The 19,650-nt window shown below is 43.0% G+C and overlaps 1 protein-coding gene across 2 annotated transcripts in view; it reads right to left on the bottom strand.

Annotated features, from left to right (window-relative positions):
* ALDH1L2 (aldehyde dehydrogenase 1 family member L2) overlaps positions 1–14,747 on the bottom strand; it is a 35,666-nt gene extending 20,919 nt beyond the window's left edge. The window contains exons 1-12 of one of the 2 annotated variants that reach the window (XM_037513725.2): positions 14,691–14,747; positions 12,261–12,405; positions 10,652–10,886; positions 9,709–9,874; positions 7,969–8,070; positions 7,664–7,753; positions 5,933–6,067; positions 4,784–4,909; positions 4,141–4,232; positions 3,210–3,357; positions 1,141–1,260; positions 391–518 (exon numbers count right to left, since the gene is read on the bottom strand). In XM_037513725.2, coding sequence (XP_037369622.1) covers positions 391–518; positions 1,141–1,260; positions 3,210–3,357; positions 4,141–4,232; positions 4,784–4,909; positions 5,933–6,067; positions 7,664–7,753; positions 7,969–8,070; positions 9,709–9,874; positions 10,652–10,886; positions 12,261–12,405; positions 14,691–14,738 — 1,535 coding nt within the window. In that variant the 5' untranslated portion in view covers positions 14,739–14,747. The remainder of the gene's footprint in view (positions 1–390; positions 519–1,140; positions 1,261–3,209; positions 3,358–4,140; positions 4,233–4,783; positions 4,910–5,932; positions 6,068–7,663; positions 7,754–7,968; positions 8,071–9,708; positions 9,875–10,651; positions 10,887–12,260; positions 12,406–14,690) is intronic. The other variant, XM_037513726.2, reaches the window with a different exon arrangement.
* Between the last annotated feature and the right edge of the window lie 4,903 nt (positions 14,748–19,650).

Below are 19,650 nucleotides of genomic sequence, written 5' to 3'. Positions count from 1 at the left end.
CTGCTTTGTTTCTCTACCACAAACCACTATTGTGGTCTTCACAGATTCTAGCAACAGCTCTTCCTCTTCCCACCTGGCATCATCCCCCTGTTGCCACTCCTACCTGGACACTGCATGATCCTTTGTTGGATTCCCCTGACCTTGCCCACATCTTTGTAAATAGTCCTTTATTAAATTTTCTTTTTCTACGGGGATACTGACTGATACAAACAATAATACAGAAACTCACATAGGTAGGATTTTATATGATACAAGTTATAGAAGACATATATAACAGGTGCATTCTAGAATGGTTTTTGTACTAAAACATTTTGAAAAAATTTAAAAGATCGTATCACATTAGCTTATTTCAAAGGTAGCACATTGGTATTTAAAAAAAAAAAACCATACCTGTACATCAACCTTCCTCTTTCTCTTGCATTTATTCTTCCCCATTCACCATTTTCAAAAGCATCTTTCGCTGCAGCGACTGCTTTATCAACATCCACCAAAGAAGCATAGGATACTTTGCATATTGTCTATGTCAAGAGAAGTAAAATAGATTATAGGTTACTCGTATAGAAGATATAGACTTATTGGAATTAATATAATATTAGCTTTGGATTGTGATATTCAAAGAATTTTATGATGTAGAAATAATACACCCAGTAATACAGTAAAGAAAATGAAATGATTTGAACATGAAAATTGTGAGTCTGACACCTGGTCCTTTTCGTGTCCCACAACAGCATGGGAAGACGCATCCAGGGAGGCATAACTACTACTTCCAGTGGCCTAGGGAAGTTGAGCTTCTCCCCATGAGGCATAACTACTACTTCCAGTGGCCTAGGGAAGTTGAGCTTCTCCCCATGAGCTTGCACATAGTTACATGGGGGAAGGCGTGCCTCTGATAGGTGTAAGTATCTGTCTAAATTCATCATGAACACTAATTCTATAAAATAGGTCACTACAGTTACTACAATAGGAGCCAGCACCAGAATTGAATAGCCAAAAGAAATTGTATTCAGTGAAAGAAATTTGTGTTAAATGCTCAGAGGCAGAGTGACAGAATAGAACAACTTAAGATGGTCACTTTCACAACTTTGCATGAGGCCAAAATCCGTGACCTGTGCTTATTAAGCCCATGGCGCCGTCACTCACAGATCCGTCTGTAGGGTTGATGGTGTCGTATGTCTTCCCATCATCAGCGTCAGTGAACTGTCCGTTTATAAAGCACTGATATGGCATTTTAACTGTCATTTCATTGATCTCCTTTGACACCTTAAGAGAGAATTACATTTAATAGATTCAACAGATTTCTGTGCTTATCTATATCATTAATGCAGAGGGATAAGGTATGTCAGAGGGATTCTAGTTCCTATTGTCTAGAAGATGCAGGCTTCTGTGATATCAGGGCCTCCTGCTACACCCACCGCTAAGCAGGAGTGTGATAACCAGGTGCTCCAGGCTCAGCTTTTCTTCCCAGGTGACAGAGAATGCGACCTCCAGGTAAGGGAAACACCGCCATCTAGCGGCAGCATGGACAGAACACAGTCACTCTAAATCATTGAAATTGCTTTTGTCCGTTGGTTTCCTTTTACACTGGTATCACTCTAAGTTTCCTTTCCTTATGTTCCTCCCCATTTTCATTTCTCTTTTACATATGAATGGCCTTAATTTTACTCTCTGCCAGAGCTAGTAAGTGAATTTAAGTTAGTCCATTAACTTTGATGAAACTCCATTTTTTTTCCCAGCAATAAAATGGCAATAATGAAACCACTTCAGTTTTATGAAGAATAATTGATGTAATATAGGTGAGAAAGCACTGTTGGCATAAAATTCCATATCAATGCAAGGTATTAAAAAGGAAATTTAATGATTTCAAAAATAATTTCATATAGAGAAATCGATAATACTTAAAAAATATAGCAAGAGGGATCACGCCGTATCCCATACCGAGTACTCAGATGCTATGAAATATGTCCAGGGGTCTATGTAGGGTGTAATGGGGGAAATTTCATTGGAAATGACATGTTAAGTCCCTGCACATAGTCCAGTTTTCTAAACTCACTATTCCGGAAATGAGCTAAGTGTTTTACATATAAAATCTAACTGAATTTTCTCCCAAGTCCCATGAGGTGGACGTTATCATCATGCCACTTAAGACATGAGATTTAGAGAAGTTAAGTAACCTGACAAGGGCCACACGGCTCCAAGCAGTGTTACTTGGATTCTATCACAGGTCAGTCAGCCTCCAACATTCAAGTTTTTAACCAGATGATGTTAAACTGATTCCCAAATTTACCTAATTTGTATTAAACATAAATGGATGAGAAGTTGTTCTGGAATAGCAGCTTTGGGATCTCTGAAAATCTACTCCTTCATAAAAGCCAAGAGAGCACTTGAAAATATTGTCCAAATTATTTTTCTCAGAACTCTGAAAATGAACCAAAGCCTATTTAGAATCCATTATTCAAACAGGTGAATCTCTGTAAGAACTGTGACTTTGCAGCACATTCACTTGCCTTAATCCCATCTCTCTAGTGAGAGTTCTATAGTAACTAGAACACCAACATCCTTGCAACTAGGGTTTATGTGAAAACCAGCAGCCATTTGCCATGGGGGGAGGAAGGGTTTATACTTTAGCTTTTAAAAAATAGTCTTTATTATATTGCAATATAATCCAGATACCATGAAATTCTTTATTATATTGGAGAGAAATCAGATACCATGAAATTCACCCTTTAAAATGTATAATTCTTTGGCTTTCAGTATATTCATGGAGTTGCACAACCGTTACCACTATCTGATTAAGGAACATTTTTATCACCTCAGAAGGAACCCTGTATCTGTTGGCAGACATACTCTGCTTAACTCTCCTTCACCTCTGAGCCCCCTAAAACACTGACTTGTGGATTTTCCTTAGAGAGAGACATCTCATTTGAATGAAAGCATATACTATGTGGCCTTTTGCATCTGATTTCTTTCACTTAACATCATGTGCTCGAGTCACATATGTGGTAGCATACATCATCACTTTAATCCTTTTTCCTGGCCAAATAGTATTCCAATGCATGGAGATATCACTTTTGTTAATCTCTTCTTCAGTTGATGTACATTGGGTTTTCTATTTATAAATCTATTAACACAAATACATGAAAAGCACAGAATTCTTCTATAGCATCTATATCTTAACAATTTAGACTAGGAAACACTAGGGCAAAGCTTACATAATCCACTATGAGCTCTGCTTCCTGATCTTCTCCCCTCAGCTTCCTCACGACTTTTTGGATGAAATCTTCAAATTTGGTGGCCATATAGACATCTTCGTTCTGTAACTGAAGCCCACCACATTTCTGTCTGATCTCTTCAACCAGCCTTAAAGTAAGAACCAGGTCATGTTATTTACATTTTTAAAGGGTGAAGGGGGACTGTGTGATTACATAGAAATAATAATGTGGGGGAGGGGCAAGGAAAAGTGTAATTAATATCAGGTATGGACTATATATGAAATTCTTGATTATCACTTTTCCCAAAGCTTCCCAATTCCCAACCCATGTTGTTGGAAAATCAGCAAAGAAACGTAAGGACAAAATTTTTAAAAGAAACAAACAATTATAAGGGTTCTATTTCTAGGTAGACAAGAGATAGGAAAACAATTCCTCTTTAGTCACTAAAAGCAAGGAACAGTGCCTTCCTGGTGGCGCAGGTGTTAAAGTCTCCATGCTATCAAGCTATGGCCAGTCACTGCAGCCTGAATTCAATCCCTGGCCAGGGAGCTGACCCACATGGTGCAGCAGACCTCTCCTGTCTCACCCGCTGCTCCCCTCAGCAGTGTATCTTAGTGGACCCGCCTGTTCTGCTCCCCACTCTGTCTCTGATGAATCCTCTTGACGCCCACACCTCTGGTCTACACCCCAGTTCTTGTATGCATAAATAAATAAAAGTAAATCTTTAAAAATAAATATATAAACAAAAGTAGGGAACTAGTAGATGTGTTTGACCTGGAAACAAACAAACCAAGGAAAGATCAAGTCGGGAGAAGTAGAGGAGGTGGGCATAAGTGAGTGAGACTCCACCACAAAGGATTCAGATTTGATTTTCAAACTCAAAGTCAAAATCCCTAGTGGAGGGTGTGAGTCAATGAGATAGTGGTTTCACCTGGCAACGTCCATTGAGCTTGCTCCAGATTTAAAGAAGTCTGTTGTGTTTTCAATAACAGGAACATTGCTTAAAATTCCAGCCCAGATGACCTATAGGGTAAGAGAAATTTTTATGAGGGCAGAGCCATGCAGGACACCTTGGCAGAAACTGGCTAGCTCCTCACCACACCTACTTTTTCCTCTAGGATGCTGACCTGAATACACTCTCATCACGTTCCGAGCGGCTGCCATCTTACAATGCAGATGAGCAGAAGTGAACTGCACTGCCAGTCTGAGCTCATGAAAAACCTCCTTCACAGAATTCTCTGTGCTCTTTTACTATTCTAGGTTGTCTAGAATGGGAATGGCCCCCAAAGTGACCTTGAAGACAGCAGAGTCTGGGTCCCTGAATGAATGTACCCCTAACCCTCATGCTGCAGTTTCATCCCAACCCCTGTGCCAACCTACAGCTACCTTGGATTATTTATGTGAATGAGAGGTGTGTTTGAAAATAAATGTGGGGCTTCATTTCCTATTGTAGCTAATACAAAATAAGAGAAAATAGAGTCCCATGTCCCCTACTTTGAGGACTGATGGTACCAGTTACAAAAAGGCTTCGGCTTCCCAAGCTAAGGGTAGTATGAAGGACATCACACGCTCACCTTGATGGTCTCTGCCACCTTCACCTCTTCGGCTGTAAGTTCTATCACTGTTGTCTCACCCGCTGAAAAGTACTGAGAGGCAGGAATCATTTTTCCATCTTCAAACTGCAGACTTCTCACCATCAGCTACAAAATAACAACAAACAAACAGATAAGTTGAGGATCAGGACAATTCAAAGTAAAGTTGATAAGAGGAGGAGTCTTAGATACGATATGGGTATGAAGAGCAGATTATTTGGAAAACAGAAAACTATGAATTAAAAGCACTCACCACTAAGTGCAAAAGAACTGAAATGGCCAAGTTTGGATGCATTGGCTGACCTAGTTTATTTACTAATTTTTATATTTATTCATTTTTATATATTTTACATCAGTGTTCATTTTTGTACAATGTTCACTTTCTCCTCTCAGGTGCAGTGCCCTCGTTTATTTAATCTCATCAGTCTAGATGGAAATAGGTGCTAATATTGTCCTTGTTTTACTTATGAGAAAACCGAGGCTCAGTGAGGTTAAGGAATTTGTCCAATGCTACACAGCTCGGAATACCCGAGCTGGGATGGGCACCCAGGACTAGTTGGACTCTAAAGCCTATACTTGCAATAACTACCTGTCTTGCAGGCTACGGAGAGAGTCTATAACCTGCAGCATGCCATTTGCTTTCTTCACTGGGAGCCCCTGAGCCTCAGAACCCACACTCCCAAGCACAGGCCTTGGATGGTGCTTGCCCGGGGAGGGGAAGCCAACATGCATCTGAAAGAGGGTCACAGCCATCTCATTGGATCCCCCAGGACTCTGGCATGGGGAGTAGAGAGAGATGCGATCACTCTGTTTTACAGATAAGGAAACTGGCTCAGAGAGGAGAAGCATACCAGGTGAGACAGGACGCGGTAGAGCAGGGACCACATCCTACCTCCTGGCTGAATTCCAAGCTCTTCCTACACTGTCACAAAGCTGCCTCTAGGTCCTTGGGGTCCATCCTAAGGGGCCTTGTCCTTGTCAAGACTCATAGAGCCCACTCGTCCCAGAAAGAAATGGGGCACAGGTACTTTGGGCCTCCTACCCCCCACTGCAGAAGCAATCCCCTTAAGAGCAGGGATTACAGAAGAAAACTGAGAAGTTTATTTACAGGTGACCCTATGGAACACTCACTGCTTTTCCATCGTTACCAAAAAGAACGAGTCCATTCTTGGTAACAAGGCCGGGCTTCTTGGCACCTTTAATCTCCAAGGGTTCTCCAGGAGGCGCGGAGCTAGTCAGTAAGGACGAGCCGTAGAAAGTGACCCTCTAAGAAAGAAGCCAGAGCCGGGTTATGAAATGAGGAGGTGAAGGCTATCTGTAGGGGTGTATGCAAGCAACATGCCATACAGAAACCCAAAGTTCAAATGATTGTTCACGATCACATTAGGACACCCCAGTGTGAGAGGCTGCATCAAACATCTGGAGAGATGTTTGAGCTACTCTGTAAATGTATGATTGAAAATTTTCAACCATGTCCCACATCTAGGCAACCTGAGCACACACATTTATCATTTATTCATATTGATACCAGGTGAGTGAGATAAAAGCTCCCACAGACTTTGTTGGCTAAAGGTGGGTTTTCAGAGGTGATGACACAGATGCAGAGTAGAAAAAAAAAAACCCACAGATCCCCTGTATTTGTGATGGGGTTACTTCCGATAAACCCTTTGTAAGTTGGATGTAAATTAAAAATGCACTTGGGCCTGCCCTGGTGATGCAGCGGTTGAGCACTGTGCTGAGAGGCTGCCCACAGCCTCTGCAGCGCCGGTTTCGTTCCCGGCCACAGGCGAGGGTCCCACCAAAAAAAAAAAAAAGCACTTACTGCACCTACCAAACATCACAGCTTAGTCTCACCTGCCTTTAAAGTGGTCAGGACACTGACATGCGCCTACAGCTGGGGAATCATGCAGCCTGTTTTATAATCAAGTGTTGAGTAGCTTGTGTCGTTTACTGAATAAAGTACTGGAGACCAAAATCAGTCTGGGGAGTATGGTTGTCTTCCTGGCTATCGTGGGTGACTGGGAGCTGCTGGCGTCACGAGAGAGAAATCCTTACTCAGCCTCATTGCAGGTTCTTACTGCGACTTCAAGCAAAATGATGTATCCAGAAATTAGATTGCCCAAGAAGTTTTTAGTTCAAAAAAGGTCAGGATTTTTCCCGCTCTCATCAACATATAATGAACAGATATTAAGGAAACATCAGGAAACTGCTGTGGCCAGCCTGGGAAATAGCGAAGGTCAAATACAGCCTCCACTGAAAGGTTACTACTTTTTTTCTTTTCTGATGAGAATGTGGATTTTTATTTGCAGACAAAGAAGGGGGCAGCTCTTTTTCTCTCAAGAGTGCAGGGGTGGGCCTCCCCAGTGGCGCAGCGGGTTGAGCGCAGCCCTGTGAAGCTGTCTACAGCCACTGCCGCGCAGGTTCGATTCCTGGCTGACCAGGGAGATTCCCACATGGCGTGGCAGACCTCTCCTGTCTCCCCCGCTGCTTCCCTCAGCTGTGTATTTAGGTCATCTGCCTGTTCTGCTCCCTGCTGTCTCTGGTGAATCCTCTAATCCTCCTGTACCTGTGGCCTGTACCCCAGCTCTTGTATAAAACAATAAATAAATCTAAAAAAAAAAAAAAAAAAAGAGTGCAGGGCTGGTCATTTGTCCAGGGGACTGTGATTTGGGATCTACTTGACCCCACAGCCACTAGGTCTGCTCACAACAATGGTCACTATTTGCTGAGAAAAGAGGAGGGCGCTTTCTTTCAGTTGGTCACATAGGCCGAGAATCACACAGCCCCCTCGTGATCAAGGAAAGGACAGTCCTTAAACACAGTACTTCTTAGAAAGGTAACGTAAAAAAGCCTAGAACATACCTGTCCATTTATCTCTGTCCAAGCTCCGGGAACTTTATCATGACCACGGATCCAGTTATGTAAAACTTCAGCAGACTGGTCCCAGGAAATCTAGGAAAGCACAGAGCACAGACTGAACCTCCTCATGCTTCAAGTTCAAAGGCAATGGAAGCAAGTATCTCCATCAGTGGCAGAAGTGGGCAGTGCTAGGGCAGGCTGGCCTGGAGAGCTATCATTTGGAGAGAATATGGCACACTGGGTACTACTGAAAAGTAAAAAAAAAATGGCCATGAATTTCAGGTGCATTATTGCACTGACATAAATACCTCAGCATTCTCCTTTTTCTGGATACCTTCATATGTTGCCCCTTCTTCTGGCTGGGGAATACGAGGTGCTTTTCCATCAGCTATGAGTTGCACAGCTTCCACCTAAAACCAGAAGTGTTACCTGTTACGTGTGCTGTAATCCAGTGGTCAACATTGACATAGCCTTTTAACCCAAATTTCTGCGTAACAGAATTACTACACTTAAATCTGTCCAGAGAGTCAGATTATGATACTAACTACCATTTCTTCAGGTCTTTCTATACACAAGGCAGGGTGATAGCTCCTTTATGTAAAATATCCCTTGCAAACCTCATAACAATCCCGCAAGGTGAATGCTATTATTCCTGTTTTACAGATGAGGAAACTGAGGTTTAGAAAAGTTAGGCAAGTAGCTCAACATTGCAGAGATAGCTTGTAGGTATCAGAAGTAAGATTTGTGTCCAGGATTGTCTACTGCTTGTATCAAGCATGTACTCTTAAAAACAACTCTCTTTAAATTAATGTCAACCCCCATTTGGTTTTTCAATGGCTATTTCCAGAATACAATTATGGAAATAAGTCATCATGAGTTATTTTGGCTCATTATGATTATTCTTAAAAAGTAATATATTGTTATATTTATGTTTCTCAACTTGCTTTCTAGCTTAGAAAACCTGGAATAAAAATGAAAGTTAAAATAATTCCACAAGTTTGATTGCCTTCGTGATGTATCCTGCACTCTCTCCTGTCTTCTATTTGTTTGCACTGAGTTTAAAGTCCCTCCCCTTCACTGGGGGGATCATGGAAGCTCAAGTTCTCAGATTTCTCTCTAAATACAGTTGCTGACCATTCTCCCCAAGAGCACATGGAGGAAGCCACCCAGGAAGAGAGCCAAATTCCTAGTTCATTCATTCCACCCACTTTTAGTATAATTAATTATGTGTGTGTTTTGAATGTAATTATTTTGAATGTAATTATCTTTTTTGAGTACCTACTGTGTGCCAGATGCTTTAACAGTATCATTTAATTTTCACTACAACCCTATAAATTAGGCATTATATACATTTTATCGATGAGGAAACCAAAGCTAAAGAGGCTAAGTGATTTGCTTATTGTCATTTCAACAAATAAGTGGTCAAATGAGAACTCTGGCATCTTTCTGACACCAAAGCTCTTCTCTCTTAATCATTAAATGACACAAAGTATTGCTTTCTGCTCCCCTATATTGATGACTGTGGCTTTGTATCATAGGTTGTCCATCTCTGGGTGGCTACTTCTACCAATAAAGCACTGGAAAAAAAATAATGATATCGAAATCATTTTCCAACATTCTTACCCAGAGCACAATCAGAATAAATTTTACAAATGCCAGGTTTCATCCTGTTACATAGACGTATTTCAAATACATTTAAAGGAAGTCCAAATCACATAGGAAAATTTCTTCAGATTCTGTACACTTCTTTATAATTAGTCATTATAAATAAGGTTTGGAGATTCAAGTATTTGACAAAATAGATGAAGTTTTCTCCTTCATCCGCTAGATCACTGCTCCCAGAAGAACAAGTCGGTTTCACAGACTAAGAAATTTTAAGGTTCATATTCCCATCCCAAATACGTCATTATTGGTAAACATAAAATCTAATGGATTTTCAGCTTTATATTTTTAATAAAAATGCATATGGACAAATTCTCAATTAAAAAAACTACTTCTGAAACTTTTAAAGGCTTACAATCTCTTTTTGATGATATACATATACTGACCATCGCCTTGATTCCTTCAGGGAAAAGAAATCGATTATAAAGTACATCCACTGTGTCATTGGGTTGGACATCACAGGACCTCTGAAGAAGGATGGGTCCCGTATCTAAACCATCATCAGCCCAGAAAATGGAAAACCCAGCTTTCTTATCTCCCATAATTAGAGTCCTGTGAAGAGAAGAGTTTCAAATTAAAACATCAGTTAGTTATCATAAAATGATGTACTAGCAGTGATACTAAAGTATAAGGTAGGTTGCAATGGAAAAGCACACAGTGAACAACAGTAGAGAGTTGAGTCAGAGGATGTCACACCCATAAAAGCAATACTGTATGGGACTGATATTTTATATCCTATTATCTGTTGTCTTTCTTGTTACCATATACTACTAACTTGTAGTCTATTCTGGAGGGCAATGGAGGCCATCATTACTACTCCTCAGGTGTCTGCTTTATATTCCAAGTTCAGGTAACTCTGCCTACCTGGGAAAGTCATATTCCTATATCATATTAGAGCTGTGTTAGGGAGGGTAAGATAGTGGAAGGTAAAACAGAGGCTATTTGGTGTAATGTGAAAAGGTAAATTGATTTTTAATTTAGGCTGTGTAATTCAGGTACAAGTTTAGATTGTTTTTGCAAATTGTAGTAGAAAGGATTGATTAATTCAACCATTTACATTTTGTGTTCTGTAAAGCTTAGTTGAAGAGAAAAAGTTGGTCTTGTAGATGCCTATTATACAAACAATAAGCTGAACATATGGACAAATACACACAAAAATACACACAAATACACACAAAAGCTTATCAGAGATCAGACTAATATAGACAGAACATGAAATGCTAGGTCAGCCATGTCCATGATCTAAATTATTTTTACTTTTCTGAGCTACGAATCAAGTAAGAGCTCATGAAAATAGACCCATTTCTCTGTTATTAAAAAAAATCATACCAGTTGATAGCAGAGGCACCTCTGTGCCTGGGGAGGATAGACGGATGGTAAATGATGGACCCATGTTTTGGGCTGTCAATTACATCCATGGGGATGAACTGTGTGCAGAAGGGAAGCACGTTTAGTTCAGCTCCCACGGATCTGTAGGCCTCAGCCACCTCCTTTATGGTGTTGCCCTTGACTCTCCATCTTGGAAACTTGAACACAGGGGTCCCGTCTTTCTCGGCAGCTAAAGCTGAGCACAGAAGAGGATTTTCATTAAAAAAAATTAGCCTTGAGTTTATATTGTTATGATTAATATAATTTACACATTATATTTTTACAGATTGACAAAACATTTACAAATAAAACATTGTGAAGAAGAATTCGTGATCAGAATTTGACCCATTACAATTTTATCATGATCCATTTATTTTCCTAAAGTTATTTTTATCTATATATTTAAGGCACAGTATATTTGAACTCAAAAGTTTGGAATTAGGTAACATTTTGAGTTTTTAATTCAAGCCTTTTCTTTCGTAGATCAATATGTGTACCTTTCCTAGTGACACAGTCATTGAGAGAACATTTGTTCATTGATTTTTTTTTTAGATTTGCAGCTAAGTACCCATCTATCACCACCCAAATGAGACATGTTCAGCCTCTGGCATAGACAAAACACGGAATCTCTCCCCAGCTCCTGTTTCCTGGGGAGAAGTCTCTCTTACCACAGGGCAAACTATAGATCAGAAAACATTATTTCTGCCAAACAGACAGATCCCAAAATATAAAGGAAGAAAGTTGCTGAGCTGAGCTTGTAGAGTTCCTTGTCCCAAATTCACCAGTCAGCCAAGAAAGAAGCCAAGAATACACACTCCCCATAAAGCTTTTGCGATACTGGAGCATACGTGCTCTTGGACCAACATTTTTTTCATCTGGACTCTTGAAAAAGAGTATCAAAGTATAGTATTTTTTATAGCAGCAACAAGAATTAGTATAAACTCCAGAGCTGCTACTTCAGAGAAAAAAAGGAAAAATTTTATGATAATCACAGATCATTGTTTTCCAACCAAAGTGAGGCATCCCACCAGCAACTTGTAAAGATCCAAGTCAAAGCCAAGATTTCTAGTTGCTAGTTCTTTCCCCCCACCTCTACTATTTGTAGACTGTTTCTTTCCTAAGAGACCACATCACTTCTAGTGGGTGAGCCTTCCCTTCGTTCTTATCGGCACCTCTGCATCAGACCTTATTCTACACGTCCAATAATAGCACCTTTGGAAAGTCACAAATGTATTTCGAGAAAAACACGCGCCTGGAAATTTCCCTGGTGGGTCTGGTGATTACAGAGGTAAGTGGGAAAACTCCTGGAGCTTGGGCTTTTGTCTTGGAGCGCCCTTGGCAAGATAGGGAGTTTGTATCCACCTTGCAAACAGACTTGGCCAAAGGAGGCTTTCAACAGGAAGAGAGGGTGTGGCAGAGCCAAAGGGAGGTGTGCAGCCTGGGTTAGCAGGGCCTATGACTAAGAAGTGGAAGCACTGAAATTCTGATGGAAGCACAAATGCTGGGTGCTAGGTTGGATAACTGAAGTGAGTACAGAGTCCTTAACCCAGTTGTCCTAAGACAAACTCACCTAGTGGGTCAGCTTTTCCATCCTTGTCAGGAACTGTGAACACTCCCACAACTTGGTGGCCCTGTTTGCAGAGGTGGCTATAGACTTCTTGTCCAAAGAGGCTCTGGCCAATAAGGGCCAATTTCAGCTTGTTTTTTAAATACACCTGTGGAAGAAATTCAATGACAACCAATGGATTCATGATTATTTGTTAGCATGGGTAGAAGGCACCTGGATAATGAACATTCAATCATAAAAGGCTCAGTGATCTACAACTAAAAATTTGAGATACACCGAACTACATTATAAATAGATAGCAGTAAAAATTCACACCTAAGTCTTCTTTGTTTTCTCCTTGCTCTAATTACCTTGGTTATCCATTTGAAGTACTGGGATTGCAGGTACCCCTTTCAGTACATCGTTCTATGAATTCTGATGGCCCTGTAACTACTACCACAATCAAGATATAGAACAGTTTCATCGTCTCCCACCAAATACTCTCAGGTCCTTCTGTAATCACCTCTTCCCCTATCCTCCAGCCCCTGACCTTTATTCTACCCCCATAGTTGGACTCTTTCACAAATGTTAGACAAATGGAATCATAAACATGGAATCATAAATCCCTTGAGTTTGTCTTCTTTTAATAAGTGTACATGTTTGGGTTACATGCATAGTATGTGTAGCTTTTTGGTTTTTTTTTTTTTTCTGAGTAGGATTCCATGGTGTGGATGGATATACCACAGTCTGTTGATCCTGCCATCTAATGAAGGACAGTTTAGTTGGTTTCAGTTTTTGGCGACTGTGACAAAAATCTCTTTGGAAACATTCCTGAATAGGTATTTGTGTGAACATTAGGCTTTCATCTCTCTTGGGTAAATATCTAGGGTGCAACTGCTGGGCCTTTCGGTAAGTATATGGTTAACTTTATAAAAGCTGCCAAATAGTTTTCCAAAGTGGCTGTATCATTTTACACTGCCACCCGCCTTGTTTGATTTTTAATAATTCTTAAAGAACACAGTTCAGAGGATGGAGCCCCATTTTCTATGCAGTAAAATATGCCAAATTTTCCCTTGTCATTCACTGTGTTCCTTTTTGTCATCTTCCCAGTCATGCGCCGCTGTATTCCTGGCTACTCTCTGACTTAGCCTCCTCCCCACACCCCAAGTTTTTGTCTATGCCATTTGCCACCTGGGATGTTTACCTTTCATTACAGAATCTTATGTAACCCTCACTACTGTTTTCATTTCTCCAGATCCTTTTCAGCTCTCCAAAATAAGACAATTCAATGAAAGGCAGGGACAGGGGAAACCAAGAAAACAGGTGCAAGCCCCTTGCCGGGGGGACCATCCACCCAGACTCCCATGTGCCATGCACAGAAGAAAGCTAAGGAGGAGTCCAGAGCAATGCTTAAGACACCAAGCAAAAGTTCTGGGAAGGCAAGCCTTTTTTATACTCTTTAAAAAGAAGACTATAATGTAACTAGAATTGACTGCAAGAGGTAAAGTTAATTCTCATTATGGGGTTATCTGGGGGAGAAAGTGTTTCCATTTATGCAACTCAGTACCATTCTCTTCCTCCAAGTTCTTTGCACTGGATATACTTGCAGGCATGTATGATACGAGTTTGGCAGAGAAGACAAATTGAAAGGCAAATTCTTTCATAATAACACAAGCATGAGCTTCCTATAAAGGAGACGATGTGAGTGGGTTAGATTTTTCCCCCGTCCTAAAGTGCTTGGAGTCTGCCTAGAGATGCAAAAAGGCTTTTTCTTCCAGGCCCGCGAAGTCCTGGAACCAGCCCCACATGCAACGTGTCTGCTCTCGTTTCATTTCTGGAAGAGCTGATGCAATTCCAGGGCGCGGGGCTGGGCCAGAGCTGGGATCTCGCCCTACGGTTTAATACTGTTCCAAGGTGGCTGCTTCTGCAACGCCTAGGAATCCTAGAAATCTTGCCGCCTGCAGCTTGCAGCATAATGAGCTTGCAGCCACCAGCTCTGAGTGCCAGCCATTATCTGAATGGGCCTGGCACGCCAGCTGGGAGCGCACACACCTCCTAGCCCGCCCGAAGAGGACCTGCCCGACTTGTCACGACCCTCCTCCACCGGTAACAAGGCTCTCCCCATTGAAATGAAAACGGGAAGAGGTCCATCTGCCTGCCCCTCCCTGCCAAGTGACTGTCCCCACCCTGTCAATCCCAGCCAGACCTCCGATGTTCACAAGCCGCATCCTCAGCCCCTTTCCAGCAGAGCAAAAACGGTTCTCTCGACAAGCCCCATTCGAGACCCCCCCTCGGCCCTCCCTGCAGTCTCCCAGGTTTAAAATTGCCGTCTGGGCTTTTAGCAAAGTCCTAAACATCGCTGCCCACCCCGAGCCCTGCCACCCGGCCCTCCCGCCGCGGGGTCTGGAATCCAAGCGAGGGGAGAGCCGAGGCGCGGGCCGGGGCGGGACTCACCCGGCCGGTGGAGAAGCGCCGCAGCGCCGGGCCGCCCCGCCGCAGCATGCCGGAGGGGAGCGCGCCGGGCAGCTCGGGCGTGGGGCGGTCAGCGGCTCAGCCCGGCGCGGCCTGCAGCCTCCCCGCCCGCGCCTCGGCCCCGCCCCGCAGCTGGCAGAGCCCGGAGGCCAACCCACGCGCCTGGGCGGGGCCAGTGCCAGGCGCCGGGGCCGCGGGGCGCAGATTCTGGTGCCCAAGCGGAGGGACCGCTCGTGGCAGCCGCTTCAGGTCCAGACGAGGTCCAGTTACTACCCGTTACTCAGGGCTCTGCCTTAGCAATAGTCGACCTGATACCCAAACGGTGTCCTGGGGAGGCAAGAAGCTTGATTTGCACCCCGAGCTGCCAAGAGAGGGGTGAAGGCCCTCCCTTTGCTGTGGAAAGATCCAGATCCCTATCTAGTAGTTTGACAAGTGAACTTAGTGATCAACGGTGTTTAATACACTTGACACAGGGCCTGGCATAGACCTGGTCCTCATAGATGACACATAGCAATGACAGGTGTGTGTGTGCGTGTGTGTGTGTGTGTGTGTGTGTGTGTGTGAGAGAGAGAGAGAGAGAGAGAGAGAGAGAGAGAGAGAGAGAGAGAAAGGCAGAGATGAAAAGGTGGTTCTGGGTCTTGTAGGACCTGTATGCTCTTTTAAGTAATGGGAAATGCTGAACCTTTTTCTTCTGCTCATTGTTTAATATTGTGGAATCCTCAAGTGTACACACTACAGAACCAACCAATCACCAATAATCTCACAGCCCAAGGATAATTGCTCAAAATGTTGGTCTTTTCCTCACTCAAGCATAGTTAAGCAGTGATGTGATTTTGTGTTTTAGGAAAATGCGTTTGTTAGCCCTGTGGAAGGTGGTGACAATTTGGGAGGTATTGCCAATCGGTTAAGTAAGTAATCCCCCATGCCAACGGAAAGAAAAAAGGGCCAGATCTGAAAGGTATTTTTAAAATAAGAAGAATTAAACCTTGTGACTTATTGGGACAGGAATTTGGAAGGGAGGGAGCAATAGAGGGCAAGGCTGTAGTGTCTAGACTGGGCTTCTAGGTGGGAAGTGAGGCCATTCACCAACTCATCTGTTATTGATGGGGTACATCCTGGGTAAGAAGTCCATCCAAAACAGTGCAAAGGCTAAAATAATCAACTTAAGGAAGTGGCTGCCGGTGAAGGAGTAATGGGAAAGAGGTGGGTGAGGGTTACTGTTCTTCATAACAAACCTTGTATATGTACTTCTAAACCAGGTGTTGGCAAAACCAAAGGATTAGACAGAAAATTTTCAAGCATTTGCAGGTCATAGGGTCTCTACTGCAACTACTTAACTATGCTATTACAGTGCAAAAGCAACCACAGATGATAAATGTATGTCGTCGTGTTTCAATTAAACTTTATAGACATTGGAATTTGAACTTCTTGTAATTTTCATGTGCCATGAAATATCTGTCTTGACTTTTCCAAACATTTAAAAACATAAAAATCATTTTTAGTTTATTCATTGTATAAAAATAGACTGGATTTGGAAAGGCGGTAGTTTGCTGATATCAAATGCTTTGATCATTGCACTGATGCAGACTTAAAACTGCCAAAATAAACAAAACCCCAACACACCTCTTGCAAAAAAAGACTGGAAGGGACTTCTTGGCAAGGTGTACATAAAGAGAAACGACATCAAGTATCTTTCTTTGCATGGTCAAACCTTGTGTGCACTTAAAAAAATCAGGGACAAAGATGGCTGCTACCACCATTTCTATTCAACACTGTTCAGTTTAGTATAACCTAATTCTTTAATAAAATTTGAGATGCTAGGCTGTGGAATTTGATTTAAACATGTATAAATTTAAAATAGTTAACCCCAGAGACTTAAGAAAAAGTTATATTGACTCAAAACAGCTCACATGTCCAGCATGTGGCTGTGGTTGGTATGTTCTATGACTCTTACATGTATAATCTAAATGACTCCTCACCAATCCTATTATGTGGCTACGATTAATCTCCCCATTTTACAGATGAAGAAATTGAGTCTGAGTTTAAATTATTTGGCCAGAAATCATATGGCTATGAAGGAACAGAATTATGATTTGCACCTACACAATTTGGCTTTTCAATGATGAACACCTGAATTATGAGTCAATGCTACATCAATTAAAAAATTTTAAAACTTAAAACGTGAGAGGAGAAATATCTCAACCTCTAAATATTGTTACAAATATGGGGAAAAGAAATACACAAAGTTATCCAAATGTTTATCTTGGAGTAAATAGATGATCTGGAGATGTTTTTTTCTTGTTCCTGTATTTTCCAAATTATCTCTAATAAACATGCACTATTTTAAAAAAAGATTTATATATGTATACAAGAGCTGGGTACAGGCCAGGGGGTACAGGCTGGGGTACAGATGCAGGGGGTGAAAGGACTCATCAGAGACAGAGTGGGGAACAGAACAGGCAGACTGACTAAAATACACTGCTGAGGGGAGCGGCGGCAAGACAGGAGAGGTCTGCTGCACCATGTGGGTTTCTCCCTGGCGGGCCCGCGATCCAACTCATGCTGCAGAGGCTGTGGATTGCCTCATAGTGTGGTGCTTAACCCCTTGCCCCACCAGGGAGGCCCAACATGCACTATTTTAATTAGAAAAGCCGTGCTTAATTACTACATAACACTCCCTCTTGTCAATGATCTATTAACTTTGATTAATGAGTTTGTGGATACAAATGCTCTGAATGTGGCTTTAATTTATCATTATGAGCTACTCAATAATTGATGCATATGTGACTAATATAGCAAAACTGAATGGTGACCACATAGAAAATAAAGGGGAAAAAGTTTTAAGCTATAAGGCACGATGTTACCTTTAATTTTCAACTTCATTTTTCTTTCTAAAATGTCACTAATACTGCAAGCACCACACAGGCAGGCTGTGTGTGTGTGTCTTCATAATAATCTCTGCATCTAGTCTGGTGCCTGGTATTAGTGGGTACTCAAATATTTGAACTACTACAGATCCACTGGCCTCAGGAAATGTTTTAAGGGCCATTTTGACTTAGCTGTTTTGACTTAGCTATTTTTGGTCCTTGTTGAGATTACAGAACACCTAAATCCTTGTTAAAAATTCAAAAACATAAGCAGATACAGCGAAGCTTGAAAATCCACTTTCTAATCACCAACACGTATTCTTTTCTAGCTCGACAGTGCCCTGTTATTTCTTTCTACGCATTTCCATGCTTATATGTACTTAAATGTAGATCTTAAACACATAAATGTAGTCACAAATACACCTTAAGTACAGGAACCTCGTGTTGGTTTCTCGTGCCTCTATAAATCCATTTCATTTCTCTTAACAGTTATCTAGTATCTCATAGTATGGCTATATTAAACTTTGTAATTAATCCCTGTAGATGAACATTTTGATCTTCTGTTTATCAGCATTCACTAAAGACCATGCACAAAAGCGTCATGAATTACTGAATACAGAAAATCCCAGAAAAGCCAGGTGTCAGGTATTTAGACCGCACTTAAATAGCGCCCCTTCCTCTCCCCTCCTTCATGCCCACATTTTAAGAGGAGGGGTTGCAGAGGCGGCCAGCAAGGTCAGAAGGTAAAATTCCTCGCTGGGCGTTGGCACAGCAACTCCTCTGCAGCAGCGGCTTTTCTCAACAACAATCAATCCACTCAGGGTGCGCAGGAGGAGAGCCGCAGGATGTCTCAAGGCGGCGGCACGGAGTGCGAGGGAAATGCAGATTTCTTGGGAGACCCGTTTGGAAAGCGACTTTCTCGCACCCACGCCTTCCAGCTAAACCCCACCCATCTACTGTACCCGTTTTAAACTAGACTGAGGGAGCATCTCCCCAGGCATTAAAAAGTATTCTGGGGACTCCACTGGTGGCGCAGCGGTTGAGCGCTGGGTTGCGAACTGCCTGCAGCCTCTGCACCGCCAGTTCGCTCCCTGGCCGCCGGGTGAGGGTCCCACATGGCGCACAGACCTCTCCTGCCGCACCCCCTGCTCCCCTCAGTAGTGTACTTCATCAGTCTGCCTGTTCTGCTCCCCGCTCTGGCTCTGGTGAATTTTTCACCCTCCCGTGCTTCTGACTGTACCCAGTGCTTGAATGAATGAATGAATGAATGAATGAATGAATGAATGAATAAATCTTTTTAAAAAAAGTATTCTGGACACAGTGAGTCACAGGCCAAGAGGACAGCTTCTAGGGTCAGAACAGACTAGGACAAACCCAAGGAGGAATAAGGAGGTCTCCAGAGAGCAGGGCAATAAATTCTCAAGGGGATTAAACACAAACACACACACACACACACACACACACACACCACCCCACCTCCCAAGCAGGACATTCCTGGACAAGGGCAATAAAAGAAGGACTCCAAGATCAGGGCTGTGAAGCAAGATGGAACTGTGGGCCCAGAACTAGCCAATCACACACCGAAGGGCTTTAAATAATTAGGGCAAAAAGGCAAATATTCTCCGAGGCACGACAGCAGGTGGCTTCCTGGCCCCTCCCTCGCCTGGTTCCACCCGCCCAGACGCCCCACTTGGTTTCTGTTCCTTTTCTTCGTAACAAACTTTCCCGCATCTCTGTCTCTCGAGCCCTCCGCCTCCGCCTCTCCTCGCCTGCTTGCCTGAGTCGCGAGGTCCGCTGCGGCCTCCTCAGACCCCAGCCTGCGGCGGTCTAGCGACTGGGGTCGGCTCCGGAGCTGAACCCCAGCGGAGCGACGCGGGGGCTCCCCGGCGGCAGGAGAAGAGCAGCGAGGGGCGGCGAGGTCCCCACCGGAGCCGCCGTCGCCATGGCGACCGCCTCCGGCCACAGCGCTGGACTCGCTTTCCCAGCGGCCCCCGCGGCGCCGGGCCACAGGCCCCGCCCACCCTCCCCTGCGGGGCGGGGCCGGGCCGGGGGCCGGAAGTCACGTGCGGTGACAG

This window comes from Talpa occidentalis, unplaced genomic scaffold (assembly GCF_014898055.3).
Source record: "Talpa occidentalis isolate TD23 unplaced genomic scaffold, MPIMG_talOcc4v2.1 talOcc4.16, whole genome shotgun sequence".
NCBI classification, from domain to species: Eukaryota; Metazoa; Chordata; class Mammalia; order Eulipotyphla; family Talpidae; genus Talpa; species Talpa occidentalis.
This window is presented reverse-complemented; position numbering and strand designations above follow the sequence as displayed.